General features: G+C 34.7%; 1 protein-coding gene across 2 annotated transcripts in view; it reads left to right on the top strand.

Annotated features, from left to right (window-relative positions):
* Nucleotides 1-25,170, top strand: part of CDH12 (cadherin 12, type 2 (N-cadherin 2)) — a 1,158,911-nt gene that overhangs the window by 907,110 nt on the left and 226,631 nt on the right. For both annotated transcript variants that reach the window (XM_011933446.1, XM_011933447.1), the window contains one exon: nt 7,394-7,688. In XM_011933446.1, the coding sequence (XP_011788836.1) occupies nt 7,394-7,688 (295 nt within the window). The remainder of the gene's footprint in view (nt 1-7,393; nt 7,689-25,170) is intronic.

Here is a 25,170-nt window from a genome sequence, read left to right on the forward strand (position 1 = left end):
ATATGTCTAATGTAGACTCATTGATTATATAAAATTAGTGCAAGCCGACAAAATAGTAAACCAAAATAAATATAACATCCAAGAAAAACTGTTTCCAAACCAGGAGATTAATACAGTAAATTTCAGGTTGACAATTGTGCAGATGTTCTTGTTTGGATTAGCAAGAAAGAAGCCTCCCAAAGAAAGGCATGTAGTGAAAAGATCTGATGTCAGACCTCGGAAGTGGGATGAATCTAAGGATATTAAAAAAATAAATAAATAAAAATCACTAACAAAGATGTTACAGAAAAAAATCCATACGCAAAATAAAACTGCAGCAATTACATAGGAAATGCACATTATATTGTAATAAGACAAAAAGGTTTACTTTGTTGTAATTATTATAAAAAGAGTGTTAGTTGTTCTTTTATTTTTTAATGTTTTAGCATCAACTGATAAACAATACTTGGAAGGCTTATTTATCAGTAGATGTTCTCAGAGAAAAAGAGCAAATTGGATGTTGATATAGCTATAGATGTAGATGTAGATATAGTAATAGATATATAGAGATATTAAAGAGATCTCTCTATATATAGATATATAGATATCCATATATAGGTATAGATAGATAGATAGATAGATAGATAGATAGATAGATAGATAGATAGATAGATAATCTCTATATATCGATATATAGAGATTTGTTATAAGGAATTGGCTCACACAATTATAAAGACTGATTAGTCCAAAGGTATGAGTTGGCAAACTGTAGACCCAGGATAGCTTCTAGTTCTAGTCTAAAGACAGGCAGGCTCAAGACCCAGGAAGAGCCAGTGTTTTAATTCAAGTCAAAAGGCAGAAAAAAAGAGTCCAATGTGTCAGCCTGAAGGCAGTCAGGCAAGAGGAGATCTCTGTCACTCACAGAGGGATTTGCCTTTTTGTTCTATTCATTCCCACAGCTATTGAATGAGGCCCACCCGCATTAGGGAAGGCAATCTATTTTATTCAGTCTACTGACTTAAATAGTAATCTCATTCAGAAACACCCACAGAGGCACACCCAGGATAATGCTTGACCAAATCTTTGGGCAACTATGGCTCAGTCAAGTTGACATATAAAATTAACTATCAGGCTTATTCTTAAATAGAAGCCTGGCCACAGAGGGTGTCTCACACCTATAATCCCAGCACATTCAGAGGTATAGGCAGGTAGATTGCTTGAGCCCAGGAGTTTGAGACCAGCCTGGGTAATATGGTGAAACCCCATCTCTAAGCTCTTCAGGAGGATCACTTGTGCCCAGGAGGCAAAGGCTGCAGTGAGTTGAGATTATGCCCTGCACTGCAGCCTGCACCACAAAACAAGACCCTTAAAAAAAAAAAAAAAAAAAAAAAAAAAAGCCCAAGGCCTAATTCACAAATTTGTTTAGGGCAGATTCTATAGAATACAGATGATGGAAGCTGGTGGGGGATAGGGGGAAGAAATGGAAGGAGATGTAAGGGGACATGCAAAGGTGTTCATGCTATGATCCTAAGAAATAGAGAAACCACAGATACATTCTAATGTAAAAAAATAAAATAAAATTTTATTTTAGGGTGATGGGTATTGGTATCTACAACCTACTTTCAAATGCATCAAAAATTTAGCTGGGTTAGCAGATAGACAAATGGGTAGAAAATGATAAAAACATTTCTAAAAAGTCCGTTAAAAATATATAGACTAAGAGCTAAGTATATAGATGAATACTATATACTTTCATTATGAAATTGAAAATTTCATAATAAAATGTTTGAGGAAAAGGGATATATTCTATGAGTGAACTGAAATTTAGACACAAAGGCACTCAGATATCACTTAGTGTTTTATTGACAACACATAGTATAAATGGTGGTACAATTTTATTGGGAAAAGGCAAGCATGCAGTTTGAAAGTCAACAAACAGTATTCAAATTTATAATTAAAGAGCTACTATAACATTTAATCATTTAGCCCATTTTATATATGTATTTTTTATAAGAACTGAAACAGAAACAATGAAAATAGAAACAATTAAAAATATCCCCAAGTGGCTGGGAAAGGAGAGTGTGGTTGGGATTATAAACTCTTTGATGCTCTGTGATATTTAGCAATTTAATTGTATTACATTGATTAAAATATTTTTGATCAGTTTAAACTGATGTAAAAAATTCACATTTATTGATACAGAAAAGTATTTATGATATAATCCATCTAAAAAGCAAGTTACAGAACAGTGTACAGTGTACAATAGTACATATGAACACAATTAGTGAAGTAATTTGCAGAGCTACATACCAAATCAGAAATTATTTTGGTAATGAATTTATGATTTTTCCCCGTTTTCTGATTTTTTTCCATGATCTCATATACTTTATTCTCAGAAAACAAAAGACAAAACCCCACATATACACAAAAATAAACGAGTAAGTTCATTACAACCCCAGAGGCTAAGTCAGTGGGAAAAGAGGGAAATGAATGGTTATGAGCATAAAGACAGGGACAAATAAAAGAAGTTTGGAGCACAGAGAACAATTTACAAATCAGCAGTCATTTTAAAGGACACAGAAATTATGGTTTTAAATATCATTCCATAAGCAAAGAGAATATTAAAATCATTTTTTGTAAAATTCCTTGAAAAATGTTCTGTAATAACTTCTTTATTTTTTACCCTTCTCATCACCACCATCCTCATTACCTCGTAAGAGCCATATGTGGTAACTATCCGGGGTTGTGAATCTCTATCTCCTGCCAGGAAATATACCGAATTGCAAGAATTAGATACTACAAAAAGAAGCATATTTTATATTAAGCAGTTACATTTTGAAGTAAATGAGTAACTTGATGGTGTTTCTATAACATATATATATATATATATGGCATATATATGTGTGTCTGGCATATATATGTGGCACTCATATATATATACCATACATATATATGTGTCATATGTGCATATATATATATGGCAGTCATATAAAAAACACACATAGCCACATATGGGTTACTAGTAGTATTTGTTGAACACAATTTTTGGTTTTCACACAAATCCACCTTTTCAAAACCAATTGTTCTTTCTCCCAGCATACCCCAGGCTGGCAAATGACAAATGAAAATAAAATCCCTGCTGGAAATAGTGGTATAAAAAGCATTTTTCATTTTCTGTGCACTTTGCAACCCAGAGAAAATAAGAAATTTGTTTTAGTTTTGTGTAGTAGTTTCTAAAATATAATCAGAGAGATGGTAGTAAACATTTAACTTTAGATGAGCTTTCTCAAAACTTTTAAGCGCTGGAATGAAAGATTTGCTTACACTCTGAAGCTGGTGCTGGGGATCTTTTTTAAGCCTCCCTTGGCATCTCGTTTTCACGCACCATCTGAGATGACTTGGAAAACACCAGAAAATAACAACACTACTTCCACAAAACAACTGCCTGGACAGTGCCTATTTCTACAGCCATCATTTATAGAACTCTTTTTCTGGGGAGAAATTTTATTTTAAGTGTCAATACTAAAAGATGATATATTTGGAGTTGGCTGCTTCAATCAGTAAATGTAGGCAGCACCGACTCAGAAACAGCTTATTTTTAATAATTGGAAGAAGAAATAGTTCTAGCTGTTAGTTTTAAATGGCTACAAAGGAAAGAAATTATTTTTGTGGAATTATTAGCTTGCCGTATGTGTAGTTTAAAATGGTTGTGTAAAAATGGCATCATGTGATTTTTTTTACAGCGAACATGACCCAAAAATGTGGAAAGACTGAGTTCTTTTTCTCTGTAACCCTCCTTACTTCTTTGTGCAAATGAGACTAAGAACTTCCTTCACATTGTAAGCGAAGCCTGAATCCCATTGCTGACATATTTGAGAAAGCAGTTTCATTGATAGAGTTCAATATCTGGACTAAAATTCAATATTTTCTAAGATTCATAAAAATTATTATAGCTTTAGTCTTGACAGTTGCCTTTTTATTTTAAGGAAATAAACCCCAGAAAGCACATAAACACATGCATCTACATACATACATACACGCACATTCACCACACAGTTTATGAAGGAATATAGAGTGCCCACTGGATCACTCAACTTCACTGAATGAATATGCAGACTTTAAAAAAATAATTTTGAAAAATTTTAAATGATACTGAAAAATAATTATGGCATTTTGTTTTTTAAAATCTTGACTCATTTATACAGTGTGTGTATACATAGATACAAGCAGAGAAATATGTATCAATATAAATGTACAGTAAATATGTATTTATATATATTTACCCTTTCAGTTATATATTTACATAACCGAAACATATAAAAACAACAAAGAAGGGCAGGGCTCAGTGGCTCATGCCGATAATCCCAACACTTTGCGAGGCAGAGGCGGGTAGATCACTTGAGGTCAGGAGTTTGAGACCAGTTGACCAACATGGTGAAACCCTGTCTCTACCAAAACTACAAAAATTAGCCTGGCGTGGTGGCATATGACTTGTAGTTCCAGCTACTCTGGAGGCTGAGGCAGGAGAATCGCTTGAACCCGGGAGGTGGAGGTTGCAGTGAGCCAAGATCATGCCACTGCTCTCCAGCCTGGGCAACGAGAGCGATTACTCCGACTCAAAAAAAAAAAAAAGAAGTTATGTCTAGGTAAGATGATGATGAAAATTTTCATCTTACTTTATACCTTTCACTATTGAAATTATTTTATAGTTGGAGTAAAGGAAATTTTATATCAAACATGAGCCAATGTCATTTATTTAATATCAAAATTAATATTGGAAAAACGTCTATACTTTAGGCTACCACCCATCTGCCTGAATTAATCAGCATGAATACTTAATTTTAAATATTACCTGTCAACGCAGATCACCTCCTTTAAGGTATTATCATGTAATAAACTGCTATAAAAAGTCTAATTCTCTCAAGAGTTTTATGGTTATCCACTTCATTTTCAAGTCAACATTTTAACATATTTTCCCATATTTTTTTTTCTGAAGCTTTAATCTCTGCAAAGCCCATCTTCAAATTAGAAGGAAAAGGTAGAAGAGGGAGGAGTAGCAGCAATTCACTTGAATTTGGATCTTGGATATAACTAAAAACGCATTTTGCTTTTTTATTTTTATGTCAGTTTGCGAAGGAAACAGTTATGGTTTTAGCTAAATGAAGAAATTTTTGTTTTGCTTTTCTTTTTTCTTTTTATAATTCTACTTGTATCACATTTCAAAACCTACTTTGAATTTTCATTCAGTTCCCACAATATTACCATATATTCTTTGAGCTGTTGGCAACGTGGATCCATTTTATAAAGTCCTGCCTTTTGCACTGAGCTTTTGCCAGTCTCATATATTTATATAAATCTGAAAGCAAAAGCAATACCCAATGTGTTGAATATCTTTAATAGCATGGTTGAAATTTATAATTTGAAATTCATAAGTTCAAAGAACATTTATCTACGGCTTGATTTTACGCTTGAAACTTCCTATGCTTCACAGCAGTTTTTTTTTTTTTTTTAATAGGAGGACAAAAATACTTCCTTCTATCATTCATAGCAATTTTCTTTATACTTAAGTAAAATATACAGAAACTTTTAAAGGAGCATCAAAATCTTGTTCCTTCTTATTGTTGCCATATTATTTTTATTATATTACCCAACCAGGTTGTTATGGTTATGCTTATACTCTTATACAAATACACTTTTAGAACAAATATTGAAGGAAATACAAGTTCACAAAATGAATAAGTTTACCTTAATAACATTAATATGAACTATGATATTATTTTATTCAACTTAAACCACGCTCTTCAGTTTAAGAGCAAAGATGTAGCCATGGTTGAAGTTATATTTATTTGGGCTATATTTGTGCTTTTAATTACTCATACTAATTCATAAGAAGCTTATTTGCAACAGGATATTTATATAATTTTAAATATTCTCGGAGTTTGTGTGTGTGTGTGTTGAAATGTTAAGAAAACAGAACTCATTCTTAAGCAATGATTTGCAAAACAGCAGTGCTCATATGCAGATTTTTAAGGCATAGCCCAAACGGTTAGAGACACTGCAAAAGTTTATTTTTCTTTTGGGTGATCTGTTGACTGAAAAGAGCTTTTACATATAAAAATGTGGATGCTGAAATCAAACGGCTATACCCAAATAAGCAAGAATAGTTTAAAACACTTAAATCAACATCTGCATAAAAATTAATGTACATGTTATTTATAAGAATGTTATGTATGTATGTATATATATTTATATTATGTATGAGAATATGTTTATAGAAATAAAAACTACTAGAAAATTATATATGATGCAATATTTTATGTTATGTAATATTTTATGTACATATTTATTTATTTACAGGTAGTTTATATACCTTTAAGTCTGTGTCCATTTTTCATTTATTCTCGGTCTCCAGTTTGAACAACACTGCCTTATGGTATTATATTGATAATTTTCTCTACTCTTCAGTTCTCTTCCTTAGTGCTTATTCATGTGTATCTTATTCCATGCTATAACGTAAGGTACTATACATGTGTTGAATTTTAAAAGAAATTAGCAGAATTTCAATGCTTTCCTATATTACTCAACATATTCTATATATAGAATGAATTAGAACAAGCTATTTGTGAATCTGAAAGGTTAATCAGCGATTCTATCAATCATCTGGTTAATAGTGGTAAACTCGTTCAAACTCAGCCTGTTAAAAATGAGATGCTCTGCCCTTTATCACTGAAAACCTCTTGGTTTGCCAGATTTTTCCCTTCTTTAAAATGAAAATGCTTAGTGTTTTCTGAGTTCCTTTGCACTATCTCCCACTGGATTCAGGTCATTGATTTTATCTTCAGAACACTTGGAAAGCTTATTTTGTGGTGTTTATGAGCATAATTTATTTTTATTTTAATGTTTATTTAAAATGAAACAATAAGTACACTGAAGTTTTTTGCATTTCATTTTATGAAAATGTTATCCCAAAGGGAAACAGAAGAACTAAATGCAAATTTTCAAAATTTGTTGGTTTTTTGCCTGTTGCTATATCTGAGGTTGTACTTTTGTTCTGATCTTCATAATACCTCAAAAAAACAAAAAAATAAAGATGGATTAAGAGAAGGATGAATGGAAGAATGGATATGAGATCTATCTGATAAGGCAAGTAGATTAATAGACGAATGGAGGAATATTTGGATGTATAGGTATATATGTGTTCATTGCACAGTTTCAACTTTATGTGTTAACATGTTTATAATAAGTTGGAGAAATAAAAAACAAGAAAACAGAACTGTAAGATTTTTTTTAACGTTTTTGATTAGAGGGATTATATTGCAAATTATGAATTTTTAATTTGGCAACATCCTTTTAATGGTGTTCTTTCTTTGTTCTTCTCTTTCTCTTCCTCTCTCTCTCCCTCTCTTCCCTAAAGCTCCATTCCGACTTAGACAAGGGAGAGGGCACAGTTAAATACACCCTCTCAGGAGATGGCGCTGGCACCGTTTTTACCATCGATGAAACAACAGGGGACATTCATGCAATAAGGAGCCTAGATAGAGAAGAAAAACCTTTCTACACTCTTCGTGCTCAGGCTGTGGACATAGAAACCAGAAAGCCCCTGGAGCCTGAATCAGAATTCATCATCAAAGTGCAGGATATTAATGATAACGAGCCAAAGTTTTTGGATGGACCTTATGTTGCTACTGTTCCAGAAATGTCTCCTGTAGGTGAGTAGGCAAATCAAAATTCTGTGAGATACAACGAGACCTCTTCAACATTTAGTTTCTGCAGGTTGATGTAAACATCTTATCTGTCGTCTAAGAGTATTTTTCAATGCTAGAAAATACAATTCTTTTCATTTATTTTTGTAACTTTTTCATTTGTTTGTTTTTGAGACGGAGTCTTGCTCTGTTGCCCAGGCTGGAGTGCAGTGGCTGGATCTCTGCTCACTGCAAGCCCCGCCTCCCGGGTTCACGCCATTCTCCTCTCTCAGCCTCCCGAGTAGCTGGGACTACAGGCGCCCGCCACCACGCTGGCTCATTTTTGTATTTTTAGTATAGATGGGGTTTCACCATGTTAGCCAGGCTGGTCTCGATCTCCTGACCTCGTGATCCACCCTCCTCGGCCTCCCAAAGTGCTGGGATTACAGACGTGAGCCACCGTGCCTGGCCCCTATTTTTGTAACTTTTTTGTTTTTCTTTCTGCTTCATTATGAAGATAACTACAACAATATATAACATTCTTTACTGGTTTTCAACCTGTGAATTTGCCTGAACTCATAGAATCCTTGTGTGCTTTAAGCAAAAAAATGTATTTTGTATTGAAATGGATTGTTATCTGAATTCCAGACACCTATATAGTGCCGGAGATACCTACCCTACACCACCAAATACCAGATAGTAATTCTTAGCTCAAACTAAATTATCTAAAGCATGCATCATATCTGGATCTGGAAGTGGTCCAGAAGCAGGTGTGTTGCATCTTTTGTAGCAGTTAATAGAGATTCTGGAAGGGTGATACTGTTTCCTTTTCGGGTTAAGTAACCCATACTTGTTATGTCATCAAGTCAAGGAGCAAATGAATAATGTCAACAAATCATTATTAGAACAAATTAGCAAATTACAATTATCAAATTAACAATTAGAATATAGTAGCACCATCGTTCTAAAAATTTAAATTTGATATAAGTCTACATTTCCATATCAGCCTAAATTTACAAAGTCCTATAATATGTAGGATATAAGGTCAATAAGGTAAGAATTCCGGCTTTAAAGACCATTTTAAGTTATAATTTTTATTCCTCAGTCACCACTGCTAATCCTTCAATTTATTTCAAAGTAACTTCTGGTTTTTATTACATTTGGAAGATAAAGCAACTTATCACATGTAGGTTACAACCTAAAATTCGTGTATGAGCCATTGCCCATATTTTCTAAATCGGACGTGCCTCAGAGGGTTTCTGCTGCTCCTACAACCACCCAGGACATGCGATGAAGATTGTGCACGCTACCCTGAGGGCAGAAGCAGGTTAGTAGCTGTAGGAGCTGTCACATGGATTTACGATAAATGCACTTGAAATTGTGTATGTGACCTTATCAGGCATTTAAAGACTATAATCGCTCCTTGACCTAAGAAATCAGCTTGAAGTAATTCACTTAGATTTCAAATTTTAATGTGGATACCCAAGGCTGCAAATCTGTTGTTCAGTACCTGCTACACTTTTGGGGTTGCCTCTTTTATGCACTGTTATGATTGCTAGAAATTTAGAAGTCCAATTGGAAAGAAGCGTATCTTGTTAGAAAAAAGTCCCAGAAAACGAGGGAGGCTACATTTTAACTGTGTCTTGATTTTACAGGGGGAAAATAAAGTTAATATTTTTCGGAAAAAATAAGGCTTTTAAGATGACATGCTGTATAGTAGACAAATAGTTTAACTCAGTGCCTGCTTCATGTACACTAGATGTGTTAACATGAATTTATGACCGTCAGTGACTTTTTATTACCAAAACAACTTCCTTAAAGCAAACACACACACATGCCTCTACAGTATTGGAAAATTCTGTCTCATTAGATAAAACAATTAGGATTTTTCTTGTGCCGACTAGAAAAACTAGGGCTGCAGAGTTGGAGCTTTCATATAAGGAGTTTGCAGCTCACATCCAAAGAGAGACATATATTTGGAAAGTCAAAAGTGTAGGTAAGTGAGAAAGTAGAGTAGATTCAGCTTTTGCAGTTGGAGTGGGATATAATTTACTATGTTGTCATAAGATATTGGAAAGATCTTTGGAAGAATAGATTCTTAAGGTGTTTTCTCACTTGCCCTTACTGAAATTTCCCACTGGGCCTTCAACACAATTCCAGTAAATTCTTAAATTGATTTTCAATGCACTGCTTTCTTTCATTTTTATTTATTTATTTGGAAACTGGGTCTCGGTCTGTTGCCCTGGCTGGAGTGCAATGGCTCAATCTTAGCTCACTGAAGCCTTAAATTCCTGGGCTGAAGAGATCCCCCTACCTCAGCCTCCTTAGTAGCCAGACGTGTGCCACCCAGCGTGGCCAGTTTATTTTATTTTATTTTATTTACTTTTTGTAGAGAAGAGATCTAGCTGTGTTGCCCAGGCTCTTCTCAAATAGTTCTGACCTCAAATGATCCCTCCACCTTGGCTTCCCAGAGCACTGGGATTATAGTCATGAGCCGCCCTGCTGGCTCCTTTTTTTATTTTTAAAAGCAGAAGGGTATTTCTTTTGAATGTGAAATATTACCACATGGTATGAGTTAGTCCAAGTGTTTTTATACTAAATTTACATAATATATACTTTTCAAGTAAGTACAAAGAAGTATAAACACTGCTTGTAAATTGAATGTTAAAAATTAAATCTCTGTGCATTACTTTTGCCATTCCCTATAATCTCACATATACACATAAAACAAAAAACAAAATACCCAATTACAGTTGTGGTATCTGCTGTTCCTGCCTTGAAATTTCCAACTTACAGCTAACCAACAACTACTGTGCATCCAGAACTAACATCTATGTTCCTAGAGTACTTGAACCCCATTCTCAAGTGCATCCTTCTTACCAGGTGGAAATGGTTCAGTGTTGTACTAATGTAAGAAAAGATTATGTTTTTCTCTACTTTTTTTCCTCTCATATACTCTAGGCAATTCTCCCTCTGTAACATTTTCCTGAGAATACTCAAATAATTTTTAATCAAGACCAGATGGAACTTTGTATGGTATGTTGACAGTATACCAATTGTTGTGACAAATCTCACTGCCTGTTGTAGGTATCAGTGTTTGAGGTATTCCCTATGAAATAACTTTTCTGTCCCAATAATTGAGAATGCTACTGTTTCATTTCCCCAAAAAATGGAAACGTTAATCAATTAAAAGTATATACAGTGAAATAACTTATTTTGTAACATAAAAAGGAAGATGAAGAAATATTGGAACATTGAGATGAAGTTTAACGGTAATGGATTATATATCCAGAAATATGAACAATAAACCTGCAATGAAAATTTACTAATACTACTAATTTTCACTTGTGTAAAGTGAACATTACAAAAACCATAGTGTACAAAGGGAGAATAGTGGTGGGTAGGGTGGATCAAGATTTCAGAGGAAAATCAATATTTAAGACTTACAGCACTATGGAATATATTTAATTTTCCTAAAGTTGAAGAAAATTCCAGTGAATCTATGAATTGTTTAAGAGAAAGGTCACTCTGTTACTGACTTCTGCTACATCTAATATTCCAGGGAAGTAATATTTAGAGATAAAAAGCTTTTACTCTGACCTCCAAAAGTACTTTTTGATCCAGATATTCCCAAACTCAAAGTAAATCCTTGGAGACAAATTGGGACTTTATGAGTGTGGACTTAATTCTTTAAGATCACTAGAGCAACCATAAATTACAGGAATGTACCCTCTTCAATATCTGATGATTATGCATAAGTGGGGTGTGCAGTTTTAAGTTACTTTTCCTAGAGTGCTGACAGGTTTAGAGTGTACAATCCATACTCAGTTTGTATCATCTTCCTCTGCTTGAGCTATACCACCTTGAGTCATCTGATTTGACTATTTATAATTAGATTCCTAACCTATAATATGATATAGTAGATGTCAATAGGGACTCATGATTTTATGTAGTAAGTCTTACCATTTTCTAAGCAGTAGTCAGGTGCCATGTGATCTAACTAAAAATTTGTATTTCTTATTTTATTTAACAATTACAATAACACCAATGCAGTATTATTCACTGTTGGATTTTTTTTCAATGTGAAAACTTAATAACCCCTGTGGATAAGAAAGTAAGAATGATTCTTAGGCGCTTTAGAACCAAATTAATCAGAATTTAATACACCATTTTGTTTAGGTGTCATGGCTGCTAAGACATCTTTGAGAAAGTTAAACTTAGCTTGCAATCTCAGATGATCTACTTAAGAGTTTGGAATGTTTATATTATATTATTTGAGAATGGGGAGTCTTGCTCAAAGGAAACCTGAATAAGCATCTTTCATTCAATATCTTCAAAAAGAAAATTTAGCTGACGTTTAAATAAGAAAAGATACACCTAAAATAAAGTAGAACACTGGCTTCATAAAAATAGTGAACAGATTCTCCCTAGCTTTTTTTTTTTTTTTTTCTCTTAACTCTATCTTATTTTACATGAAATTTGGGGAGAAATGCTAAGATGAAATTTTTGGTGGAGTTTTTCAGAGGTTATTTAACCAGAGACTATTTTCTTTTTCTTTTCTTTTTTTTTTCTTTTTCTTTTTTTTTGAGATGGAGTCTTGCTCTGTTGCCCAGGCTGGAGTGTAGTGGTGTTATCTTGGCTCACTGAAACCTCTACCTCCCAGGTTCAAGTGATTCTCTTGCCCCAGTCTCTTGAGTCACTGGGATTACATGTGTGCACCACCACACTCAGCTAATTTTTGTATTTTTAGAAGAGATGGGGTTTTGCCACATTGGCCAGGCTGGTCTAGAACTCCTGACCTCAACAGGTTTGCCTACCTTGGCCTCCCAAAGTGCTGGGATTACAGGCGTGAACCACCACGCCCAGACAGCCAGAGACCACTTGCTATGTGGCCATATTTAAATAGTCCAAGAAGGAAAAGTGAAGATTGTGTCTGTACTTTACATTAATGAACTATTATAATTTAGAAACATATGTAAGTCTCCACACTTCCTTATTTTCACAAAAATGCCATAGAGAGACAAATCAAGACATAATAAACTAGATATATTCTGTTATCCCGTGAGCCAGCCATGGAAACAGAGAGCAGCGCAATTAGTATCAGAGGAACAGGCAAATTATCATCTGCTTCTATCTATGCCCTAAAAGCAGATTTTTTTCAGAAGCTTGAAGACAGAATGTCAACTATTTATTTTCTACACATAAAGACATTCTCCTTGTGCAATCAAAATACAATGTTTAAAAATCAGGAAATTCGCATTAATGTATTATTACAGTCTAATCCTTCAGCCCTATTCAAGCATTAGCACTTGTCTCAATAGTGTCTTATAAAACAAAAAGTTAAAGTTCAAAATCAAACATTGTATTAAAATATTAGGTCTGTTTAGTTTCCTCCAGTCTGAAATAGGTTCATATTTTTTATTGGCTTCCATGACTCTAATATTTTTGAAGATTTCTACCAAGTTATTTTTTAGAATGGCCCTCCCATCTTGAGTATGTGTGATGTTTCCTCATGTATGAATGAAGCATATACATCTTTGTCAGAAATATCCCAAAAGCAATTTTTGTACTCTCGTCATTGTGTTCTATTCGGTGGGCCATGGTTTTTGATTTGTCTCATTACTGATGATCGTTATTTTTATTATTTGATAAAGGTTGTGTATAACTTATCTGTTATGGCATAATACATTAACCAAAACCTTAGCAGTGTAAAACAGAGATACTTAAGTTTCTCATAGGAATGGCTCTATTGAGTACCTCTGTCTCAAGGCTTCTCAAGAGATTGTAGCTACCTTGTTGGCTGGGATTGTGGTCTGATCTAAAGGCTTAGTTAGGGGGTGGTAGAAATCGTCTATATGTGATTATTTGTAGGCCTCAGTTCTTTGCTATATGGACCTCACAGGCCTACATCATAACGTGGCAGCTGGCTTTCCCCAGAATGAGCTACCCAAAAGAGAGCTAGACAGAGAGAAAACTCTCTGATTGAAGCCATAGTCTATTTATAACCTAATCTTGAAAGTGACATCGCATCCCTTCTGCCATATTCTACAAGCAGGTGCAACCCGAATACAAGAAAGCTGGGATCATTGAGGGCCCTCCTACAGTCTACCTACCACTGTCTCTACTTTGTCTCTCAATGATTCATGTTGCTTTTTCATGCAATATATTCTCATCCCCTTCCTAGGACCCCAAAATTTTCAGCCCACTATAGCATCAGCTCAAAGTCCAGAAGCTCTTCATCTAAATCAAGTCCAGATGGGGAAGTGATCTTTGGGTTTAATTCTTTTTTTTTTTTTCTTTTTTTAAATTTTTTTACTTTTAGTTCTGGAGTACCTGTGCAGGATGTGCAGGTTTGTTACATTGATAAACATGTGCCTCAGTGGTTTGCTGCACCTATCAACACATCACCTAGGTATTAGGCCCAGCATGCATTAGTTATTTTTCCTAATGCTCTCCCGCCCTCCACCCCACCTCCCATCAGGCCCCAGTGTGTGTTGTTCTCCACCCCATGTCCATGAGTTCTTATTGTTCAGCTCCCACTTATAAGTGACAACATGTGGTGTTTGGTTTTCCGTTCCTGCGTTAGTTTGCTGAAGATAATGGCTTCCAGCTTCATCTATGTCCCTGCAAAGGACATGATCTCATTTCCTTTTTGTGGCGACATAGTATTTCATAGTGTATATTTTCTTAATCCAGATTAATGATACTAAAGAGGCCAGTTACTTACTACACATTCACCAAAAATGCAGCGGTAAAACAGGCACAAAATAATATCTCTAGACATTCCTGTTGAAAAAAAAATGGGAAAATGCACAAACTAAAGGAATTATTGGTCCACCACATTTTAAAATCCCAGTGATACTCTCAGTTCTGACCTCTAGGCTCTTTGTTCTGCGTTTTGAGTTATTCTTTTCTTCTCCCATGAAATACAGCTTGTACTTGCAATAGTACATGGGTGTTGAACTTGTTAAAAGTTCATATCCTTTTGTTCAGATCCAACTATCATTTCCTAGTTGTATGTAGTTGTGTGGGTTATTTCTCCTCCTTTTACGTTGATTTTCTCACACTTTATGAGCAGGGTTATTGCAAGTAGCAAGAAGAAAGTGTCTATTTACCATTTGCCACAATCCCTGGGGAAGTGCAGTCAATACATTGGAAAGGGTCCTCATAAGAGTTTGATGATCATTCTCAGAAGAGTAGCCAGAGAAAGTCTAAATGCTAAAGGTTCCAGTTAATTATCTTCTTCCCTTTTCTCAAGTTTTCTCTCCATCTGACACATGAGCTCAATATTTACCATTGCCCTTTCTATAAATTTAACCAAGTTTATTTAAAAACATAATGACCTTCTATCCCAATTTGCATTTTCTTTGGTGTAGAGGATGCCTTTACCTTGATGTGTGGAGACAAGCCGTTGATTTGTAAGAAACACCAATTATCAGGTTCCACTTGTGCTTCACAATCTGCTGAGTTGCTTTAACACATTTGATGAAATTGAGCAAGGCCTTGTGATCTCTCCTGTGTCAGCCTTGAAGTGTCCACCGCACGCAGCGTGGCAGAATTATTTTCAGTGCCATAGGATGTTATGGCTGTGTGTGCAGGGAGCATTTTATTCGTCTGTTTGATTCCTATGTTTTTATTAGTGGTGCAATTGCAAAGGTAATGCTATTGACACTTTTTGTGTGGCCTTGAGAGGAGACTATGAATTGTTTTAGTAGCAGCACAGCGTGTCCCTAAACATAAACCATGCTGTATTGATAGTTACTTTAGCAGCCACTGATCAGCAATAAATGTTAAAAATTAACAAGAAGTTCCTTTTATTTTGAAACCACCAAATGGCTCTAAGCATTAAATATATTTTAGCAGGAGTTGCTTCTCGGCCACAGAGTGGTTCAAAATATTAAACATATTTTCAAAGTATTACTCCTTCCCCAGCCTCCAAGTGGTTGTAAACATTAAATATGTTTTATAAAAACTGCTTTGCCAGCTACTGGCAAGATAGCTATGAACATCATTTTTCTCTAAAGTTGCCTTCCAGCTGCGGGACTATTTTTCCTTATTTGCTCTATTTTATTTATATTTTGTACACAAAAGCAGGCAAGAGGCTACATTGGCCCAGTTGTCTCTTGCTTTATGATAAGTGATTGTGGGAGAGAAGTTGCACCTCCGTAAAACACTGCTGGCCACAGGAGCTTGCTGAAGTTCAATTGCTGCTACTGAGTATTTCATATAGATGTCAGCTGTGTCTTCCAAGATAATTTTTGCTTTTCGTTGTGTAATGTGTTGACGCATAAAGATAGGCATGCACTAACATCAGCATTAAGAAAAATAACTTGAAGCAACCAGACACTGATGAATTATACCCACTGATTCAGGTGAAAATATTCCGTGAAGAGAACAGACTCAAATGGCAGGACTAGTATGTTAATGAGGTCTTTAGCCCAAACATGATGAAAGACGTGGAACCTCTGTCTGGAAATCATCCAGTGTCACAATTGCATGCAATTCAAAATGAGTGAAGAGTATGCCCCTACATAAAGGTCTATCCAGGACTTAGACCAGGAAATATTTTCATTTTAACCAAGTTCACAGTGAAAATAATGTGTGTCCCCTGAGTGAATTGAAAAATAAATTAGCTCTATCATCTCAGGCCCAGTAATTCATCATCAGGCCAAATAATTAATTACTCAGGAAGGCTTTGATTTCAATGGGAGCCAAGTGTTTTCCAAATAGTGTAGTACTGTATCTTGCCAAATGTTTTAGTTTAGGTGTATGTTCAACAGATTCAAATATTCATCAATACCTATGTGGCAGGTACTATTTTAGGTACTGGAGCTAGAACTTGAGCAAAAAAGACAAAAATTCCTCCTCTCAGGAAGCTTTTACTCCAAAGGCCTCCTGCAGGGGCAGCAAGCTAAGCTCTGTCAGCTAAATTCAAAATATCATCTGTTTTTATTGGAACAGTTAGACGTATTCAGTTCTGTGTTGTCTGTGGCTGCTTTCACACCACAATGGAAGAGCTGGCAACAGAGACCATATGGCCTGCAAAGACTAAAATATTTACTATCTGGTCCTTCACAGAAAAGTATGTTGACCCATTACATAGTAGATTGAATTTGAGAGAGGAGATTAGGGTAAGGCCAACTTTTTAAATCGACCTATGAGGAAAAAGTGTTTTTTTCTCCCTAAAAAGTACCTCTTCCAAAAATAAATAAATAAATAAAAATACAAATAAAGGAAATGGCATGACCCCAGGTAAAATGAAAGGTAAAAGTGAGGACCACACTAATACATATGTATCAGCATGAAATCAGATGTTGCCATTTAGTTCCTGCTGAAAGTGTTGGTTTGGCTTTATTAAAATCACTTAAACACAGTCTTTCAATGTTATAGATTCATGGTAAAGGTTTCTTTTTCTTTTTGTTAATTTTTAAAAACTTCTCTGCAAAAATTATTCCTTACACAATTATGTAACTACATTTTCCATTAAAACTAAAACTAAAATTGTAGAAAGAACAAGTCTATATTGGATTCAAATATTCATTTTCCATCTTAATTCTCAGGATTCATATTTGGTTGCCTCATTGAGATATAAGTATGTTGAAAAAAATGTAAAATTGCTGAAAGCAAAATTTTAAAACTCACCAGTATTAATAATTATCACCAAATAACTATTACAGAAAACTTCCTCGGAACGTAAAATTAGAGTGAAGGTATCAAGGCTGGCACTATTTTCATTCCTGACCAAGAAACTGACACCTGAAAATTAAAAAAATCAGAGTCTGCAGTTTTACAAATAATTAACAAAATGAACATCAAAATATGGTGCAATTTGTTTAACTAGCAAAGGCACACAACGAAAAAGAAATATGTCAATTAAACTGTCAACCATGTTAATTTTGCCTCTGAGAAAAACATTGAAATGGGATAATTTCATGAAATGCTTTGATGATAAGAAAATGCCAAAATGTGATTAGTTTCTTCAAAATTTAACTGAAACAAGAAAGCAGTTGGTGGCAGCCGAAACAACCAAAGGTCTTTTTTTAAATATACCATTTTTTTCTTCTCTTTTTGCCTGTGTTTAATCAATAGCATACATTTTGTTTGACAGTGAAATGATTCATACTGAAAACATCAACATCACAAAAACTTAGCAGAAACTTTGCTGTAAGATTAGAATATACACTTCTATTTTCCCCAAACTTTTAAAAAATATAATTAATATTTCTGAAAGAATTTCTTATCTTCATGAAATAATGTATTTTTCTTATTAGCATTAAGTGGTTATTTAGCTAAAGGACAGAATTAGAAGCAACTCACTCATATGAGTATATTTATATTTCTGTTGTCAAATATATTTACTTAGAGTTTAAACCAAGATATATTTTATTTATTGTTCTCATCACTGCCTGTTAGTCAGAATGGATATTTTAAAATTTTACCAGGTCATGTAAATTTTACTACCTATATTTCTTATTCCTGTTTGTTTAGAAAAATAATCTAGTCTATACCTAAGCTAACACGTAATCCTAAACATTGGAAATACAAAGATGAGTATGAAGAATTCACTTTCTAGTAAGTTTCAGTTTTTTACAAATGGCTGCTTAGATATAATGCATAAATATAATGTATTTTTAAAAATATGTCTTGTTTATGCATTACTTGAACCATAACTGATCCCCACTTCCAGTCAAAAAGAACACTGTCTACATATGTTAATCTTTAATACAACAAAAGCAGGCTTAGCGTAATGAGAAACTTATTAGAGTAAAATAGTTCTTTTTGTTTTTTATTTTTATTGTATTTTATTTTATTTTTTGCAATAAGAAGATTGTAATTTGGTAAATAGCAGGAGAAGAAAGACTTCCAAAGTTTGTTTTATGGGTCCATGTATTTGTTTTTCCTGAGGGTGACTAGTGCTAATTCTGGGAAAGCAGAATGCTATGGGAAAAACAAAATAAGCCCTGAAGTACAAAATATTTGGATTCAAACTTTGGGGAAGGATGGGGAAGTGTTTAGAAAAGTGTTTCCTTGTGTAAAACTTAGCTGGTAAGTACTATATTTCACTGAAATTGCTGTTATAATAATTGAAACAGATTATTATTGGAAAAACAACATCAGCAAAACTAAACCCTAGACGAGTTTAAATAAGTGCCAGCCATTTTTTTTCCTATGGGGATTTAGAGTTGAAGTAGGTATCTTCAATTACTTTTCTTTATCCTCATTCTTATTCTTATAATTTTTCCTAATAAGTCACCTAAGAAGGGCATTTAAATAAGTGCTAGCCATTTTTCTCCTGTGGGGATTGAGAGTTGAAGTGGATGTCTTCAATTACTTTTCTTCTCTATTATCATACTTATGCTTATAATTTTTCCTAATAAGTCACCTAAGAAGGGGATTCTAGAAACAACTCTTTCCAAGAATACATATTGTTTTAAGAAGTATCAGTTACCCAAAATATTTGAATATAAACTAGGAAAACAGGAGAGGGAGATTATGGTATAAATAAGGAATTACTGTACAATAATATGTCTAGTGGACGTGAAAAGTAATGACTTACAATTTGAATTTGCAAAGATGGACCAAACAAATACATTTATTTCTTCTTTATTCCAAATTACCATTGAAATAGTAAAATATAGTACTTATTAAAATAACTATGGAAAGTTGAGAAGAATTCTACCAATAGACTAAAGAGTAAGTAATTTCTGAAGGACATAAGTCATATCAGAGGCACTTTGGTCTTTGGCCATAAAAGAATTATTGGAGGGACTTGCCTTTTCACCATAAACAATAAGACTGGGCAACATGTATTAGGAAACAGGTTTTATGCATCAAACAAGAAATACAAGTTTTTCATACTCAAGAGAAAAGAAAGCCATGAGGTAAGCATCACATTTAACCAGAACATGTGACTAGGGGCAATTTTTCTACCATTAAACAAGGAGGCCGATTCTAAAAATAATGAGTTTAGAGGAAGAGATTAAATCTTAAAGCTCTCATTTTGTAGGTTGTCTGCTTATTTGTTGATAGGTTTCTTTTGCTGTGCAGAATCTCTTAGTTTAAATAGGTTCCAAAAAGTGGTAAGGGTAGAGGGACAAGAGCCAAGGAACTTTCTAGTAGGTATTCAGTTCACTAACCAGCTGACAGGATGAGTGGAAGCCCAAACAGTAGCAGCAAGCAATATAACCTTGTAACAAACCTGCGCATATACCCCCAAATCTAAAACTAAAATTAAATATATGTCTATATCATCGATATCATCTCTATCTCTGTCTGTCTATCTATCTATCTATCTATCTATCTATCTATCTATCTATCTATCTATATTTGTAAATAGCTTAAAGTTGCTTAAGTGGCTGATGAGAGCTGCTTAAGTGTCTGAAATTTGTATAGGAAAGGAAAAAGAGGCAAGAGGCAGGCCTATAGAAGCCACAATAAGCATTTGGCACCAATTTCCTCAAAAGCTGCTCTATACATGAGCAGAGTTAACATCTACAAGACCTGCTGAAAGCAGATACTGTGGGAATAAGATATCAGTAGTAACAGCACAAGGAGATGTTGGGGTTATTGATTAGCCACAGGGAAGATATTTCACGGAATATTCCAGGCATTAAGAACAAGGACTATTTCTTTCAGTAAAGACTATGTCCTATATTTAAGAACAAAAATGAAAGAGACTTTCCTTAACAAATAATGAAACCAGGCATCGCAGATCAAAAGGATCTGTTAGCCACTTAACAGTTTTCAAAGGACTACCTTAGGCCCTTTACAAGAAGACAACATCTAGATTTTCTGCAATGTATTAGTCAAAAATACAAGTTATGCAAAGAAACAGGGAAATTTAATCAATAATGAAGAGGAAGAAAGCAGTCAATAGAACATACATCAAAATGACTCAGGCATTGAAATCAACAGATATCTATTATGAGTATGTCCTGAGACTGTGGAGATACTGTCACAGTGAGGACAAAAAAAGGAAATTTTGAGTAATGAACATTTTTGAAGTAACAAGTGCGAAATATACAGTGAAAGAGTCACTGGCAGGGTATACTCTCAGGTTTCAGCTATCTGCAAAACAGACAAATAACATTGAAAACCATTTTTGAATTTACCTAATCTCAGATAAAAGAGGAAAATGACTAAAATAAGAGATTGAATGACATGGGATATCAAGCCAACAAACCCATATACAAATGAAGTCTCAGATGGATGAGTCAGAAAATGGGAAAGAAAAAAAATATATTTGAAGAAATAATTGCCACTGTTTTCAAATTTTAATGAAAAATTTCAATGCAGAGATCCAAGAACATCAAACCAACAAGAATACATGTATGAAGCATATAAAGCCAATAGCATAATTAAAATGAAATATTGAAAAATATCCATTTACTCTAAGGAAGGTAACCCTGAACCTGTGAAGAAAGAAATATCAACAACCAAGGGAAGAAAACAACACCCAAATAAGAATATAGTAGGCAAGTAGTAACATGGTAATTTAACAACACTTACATCACTGATTAAATGTAAATGGATTGAACATGTATATTAGTTTCCTAGGGTTATGTAACAAAGTACCATAGACTGGGTGGCTCAAGCAACAAAAATGTATTATTTCAAGTCCTGAAGGCTGAAAGTCTGAATTCAAGGTACTGGTTCCTTTTAAAGACTGTGAAGAAAAATCTGTTCTGGACATCTCTCCATGACTTTTAGACGGCTTGCTTCATGTTCATATGTTGTGCTTTCTGGTGGCATTTCTGTGTCCAAATTTCCCCCTTTTATAAGGCCACCAGTCACATTGGATTAGGGCCACTCTAATGATCCGATTTTGACTTGATTACATCTATGAAGATCCTATCTTTAAATAAGGTTACATCCTTAATCACTGGGGTAAGGACTTAAACATATGTTTTTTGGCGGACTACAATTCAACCTATAACACACTCAAATTAAGAGCTAGCAACTTTGAGACTGGATTAAAAAAGGACAAAACTACATGCTCTGCACTATGAATGCATTTTAAATATATAGATAAAATTAGGTTGAAATGAAAGGAAGTAAAACCGATGTAGCTGGCTAATACCAAATAAAGTAGGATTCAAAATATTGTGAAATATCAGAGATGAAATGATAAAAGTTTAAGCTCATTCGCAATGCATTATAATTCTCACTGTTTATAACAGCTGATAACAGAGTGTCAAAATGCACAAAGTAAAAACAGACAGAACTAAACAGAGAAATAGACTTTCACTCATAGTTGAAGATTTTAATCATCAGCTCAAAATAAACAATAGATGTACCCATAAAAGTTAGTAAGGATTTGGAAGATTCTAACAATGCTATCAACTAATGTAGTCTAATTGCAAGTTGTAGAACACTACACAAAATATTTTATGAAAATATTTTTATCAAATTTACATGGAACATTTATGAAGGACTGTGTAGTCTCGGCCATTAAATAAGTCTCAATAATTTGAAAAGGATTAAAAATTATCTTCAGAGGTGAAACAATGGTCTTTGCGTTGATTGAGATATTGATTAAATATGCACACTTGTGAAAACTTATTAAATTGAATGCTTAATTTCTGTGCATTTTGCTGTATCTCAATTCTAATAGACAGAAAGACAGGCAAACATATAAATAGCTATTACATACATACCAACACACGCACATGTGTGTCCACGTGTGTGCGTGCATGCATGTATGTGTGTGTATAAGTCATTTGCATATATGCTGGCATGAATCCAAGTAATGGTGAGGAATATACATATTCTCACACTGGTAAAAATGATGACTTTTTACAGACTGATTTTGTGTGTGTGTGTTTTAATCCAGAAATAATCCCACAATTAGAGATACAAGGGGGTGGAAATTGGTCCATAGAATAAGAATTGTCCAAGAAATTTATAGCACATGACTCCCTGTCCCACACTCAATTGATGTTTGTTTTATGTCTTTACTCTGAGAAGGAAAGCCCTCAGTTTAGCTCTCTAAATGATGAGTTCAGAATCTACTCACAAGAATTAGAGATTAGTAAAGTTCCTTGTGTTCAGTAGAGTTCCCTGCGACAAACATGAGGAGTAGAAATGCTGCCACTTTCAAAAGACTTACATATAGACCACTGAAAAGAAAGCCATTATGTGGTCAATTTTAGAGCATGTGCCAAGTGGAGATGAGAAGAATCTATTCTGTTGTTTTGGTATTGAGAGTTCTGTAGATGTCTATCGGACCCATTTGGTGCAAAGTTGAGTTCAGATCCTGAATATCTTTGTTAATTTTCTACCTTGATGATCCGTCTAATACTGTCAGCAGTGTGTTAAATTCTCCCACTATTATTGTGTGGGAGTCACTTTGTACTCTAAGAACTTGATTTATGAATCTGAGTGTTCCTGTGTTGGGTGCATATATAGTTAGGATAGTTAGGTCTTCTTATTGAATTAAACCCTTCATCATTACATCATTATGTAATGCCCTTCTTCTTCTTTTTTTTTTTTAGGGAGCCTTGCTCTGTTGCCAAGCTGCAGTGTGCTGGCACAATCTCGGCTCATTGCAATCTTGCCTCCTGGATTCAAGCGATTCTCCTGCCTCAGCATTCAGAGTAGCTAGGACTACAGAAGCACACCACCAAGCCTGTCTAATTTTTTTTTTTTTTTTTGAGATGGAGTCTCACTCTGTCACCCAGGCTGGAGTGCAGTGTCGTGATCTTGGCTCACTGCAAGCTTTGCCTCCCGGGTTCATGCCATTCTCCTGCCTCAGCCTCCCAAGTAGCTGGGACTACAGGTGCCTGCCACCACGCTGGGCTAATTTTTTGTATTTTTAGTAGAGGGGTTTCACCGTGTTAGCCAGGACGGTCTCAAACTGCTGACCTCCTGATCTGCCCGCCTTGGCCTCCCAAAGTGCTTTGATTACAAGCGTGAGCCACTGTGCTTGGCCAAAAATCAGCAGTGTTATAAACCAACAACAACCAAGCTGACAGCCAAATCAGGAAGGCAATCCCATTCACAATTTTCAAAAAAAGAATAAAATATCTAGAGTAAAATACAACTAACCAGGGAGGTGAAAAATCTCTACAATGAGAATTACAAAACACTTCACATAGAAATCAGAGTGGATACAAACAAAATGGAAAACATATAATGCTCATGGATAGGAAGAATCAATATCATTAAAAGGCCATATTGCACAAAGCAATTTACAGATTTAATGCTATTTCTATCAAACTACCAATGACATTCTTTACAGAACTAGAAACAACTGTTTTAAAGTGCATGTGGAACCAAAAAAGAGGCCAAATAGACAAGGCCATCTTAAGAAAAAGAATAAAGCTGGAAGCATCAGGCTATCTGGCTTCAAACTATACTACAGGGCTATGTTAACCAAAACAGCATGGTACTGGTACAAAAACAAGGACATAAACCAATAGAACAGAATAGAGAACCCAGAAATAAAGCCACACAACTATGATTATCTGATCATCAATAAAACTGACAAAAACAAGCAATGGGGAAAGGACTGTCTTTTCAATAAATGGTGCTTGGACAACTGACTAGCCATATGCAAAACACTGAAACTGAACCCCTTCCTTACACCAAATACAAAAATCAACTCGAGATGGATTAAACACTTAAATGCAAAACACAAAATTATAAAAACCCTGGAAGACAACCTAGGTAATACTATCCTGGATGTTGAACAGGCAAGGATTTCATGACAAAGATGTCAAATTGCAACAAAAGCAAAAATTGATAAATGGGAACTGCATTAGTCCATTTTCACACTGCTATAAAGACCTGCTGGAGACTGGGTAATTTATAAAGAAAAGAGTTTAATTGACTTGAAGTTCAGCATGACTGGGAAGGCCTCAGGGAACTTACAATCACAGGAGAAGGTGAAGGGGAAGCACGGCACATTTTTCACAAGGTGGCAGGAAGGAGAAGTACAAGGCAAAGAGAGGAAGAGCCCCTCATAAAACCATCAGATCTCATGAGAACTCATTCATTATCACAAGAACAGCATGGGTGAAACCACTCCCAGATTCAATTACCTCCACCTGGTCTCTCCATGTGGTGATTATGGGGATTCTAATTCAAGATGAGATTTGGGTGGGGACACAAAGCCTAAACATATCGGGATCTCGTTAAACTTAAGAGCTTCTGCACAGCAAAAGAAACTATCAATAAAATAAACAAACAACCTACAGAATGGGAGAAACTATTTGCAAACAATGTGTCTGACAAACATATAATATACAGCACCTATAAGGAATTTAAACAGATTTACAAGAGAAAAACAACCCCACTAAAATGTGGGCAAAGTACAAGAACAGACACTTTTCAAAAGAAGACATACATGCAGCCAACAAGTATATGAAAAAAAAGAAAATCTCAATATCACCGATCATTAGAGAAATACAAATTAAGACCACAATGAACTATAATCTCATACCAGTTAAAATGGCTACTATTAAAATGTCAAAAAATAACATAAACTGTCAGGTTGTGGAGGAAAGGA

This window comes from Colobus angolensis, unplaced genomic scaffold, assembly GCF_000951035.1.
Source record: "Colobus angolensis palliatus isolate OR3802 unplaced genomic scaffold, Cang.pa_1.0 Scaffold127, whole genome shotgun sequence".
Classification (NCBI taxonomy): domain Eukaryota; kingdom Metazoa; phylum Chordata; class Mammalia; order Primates; family Cercopithecidae; genus Colobus; species Colobus angolensis.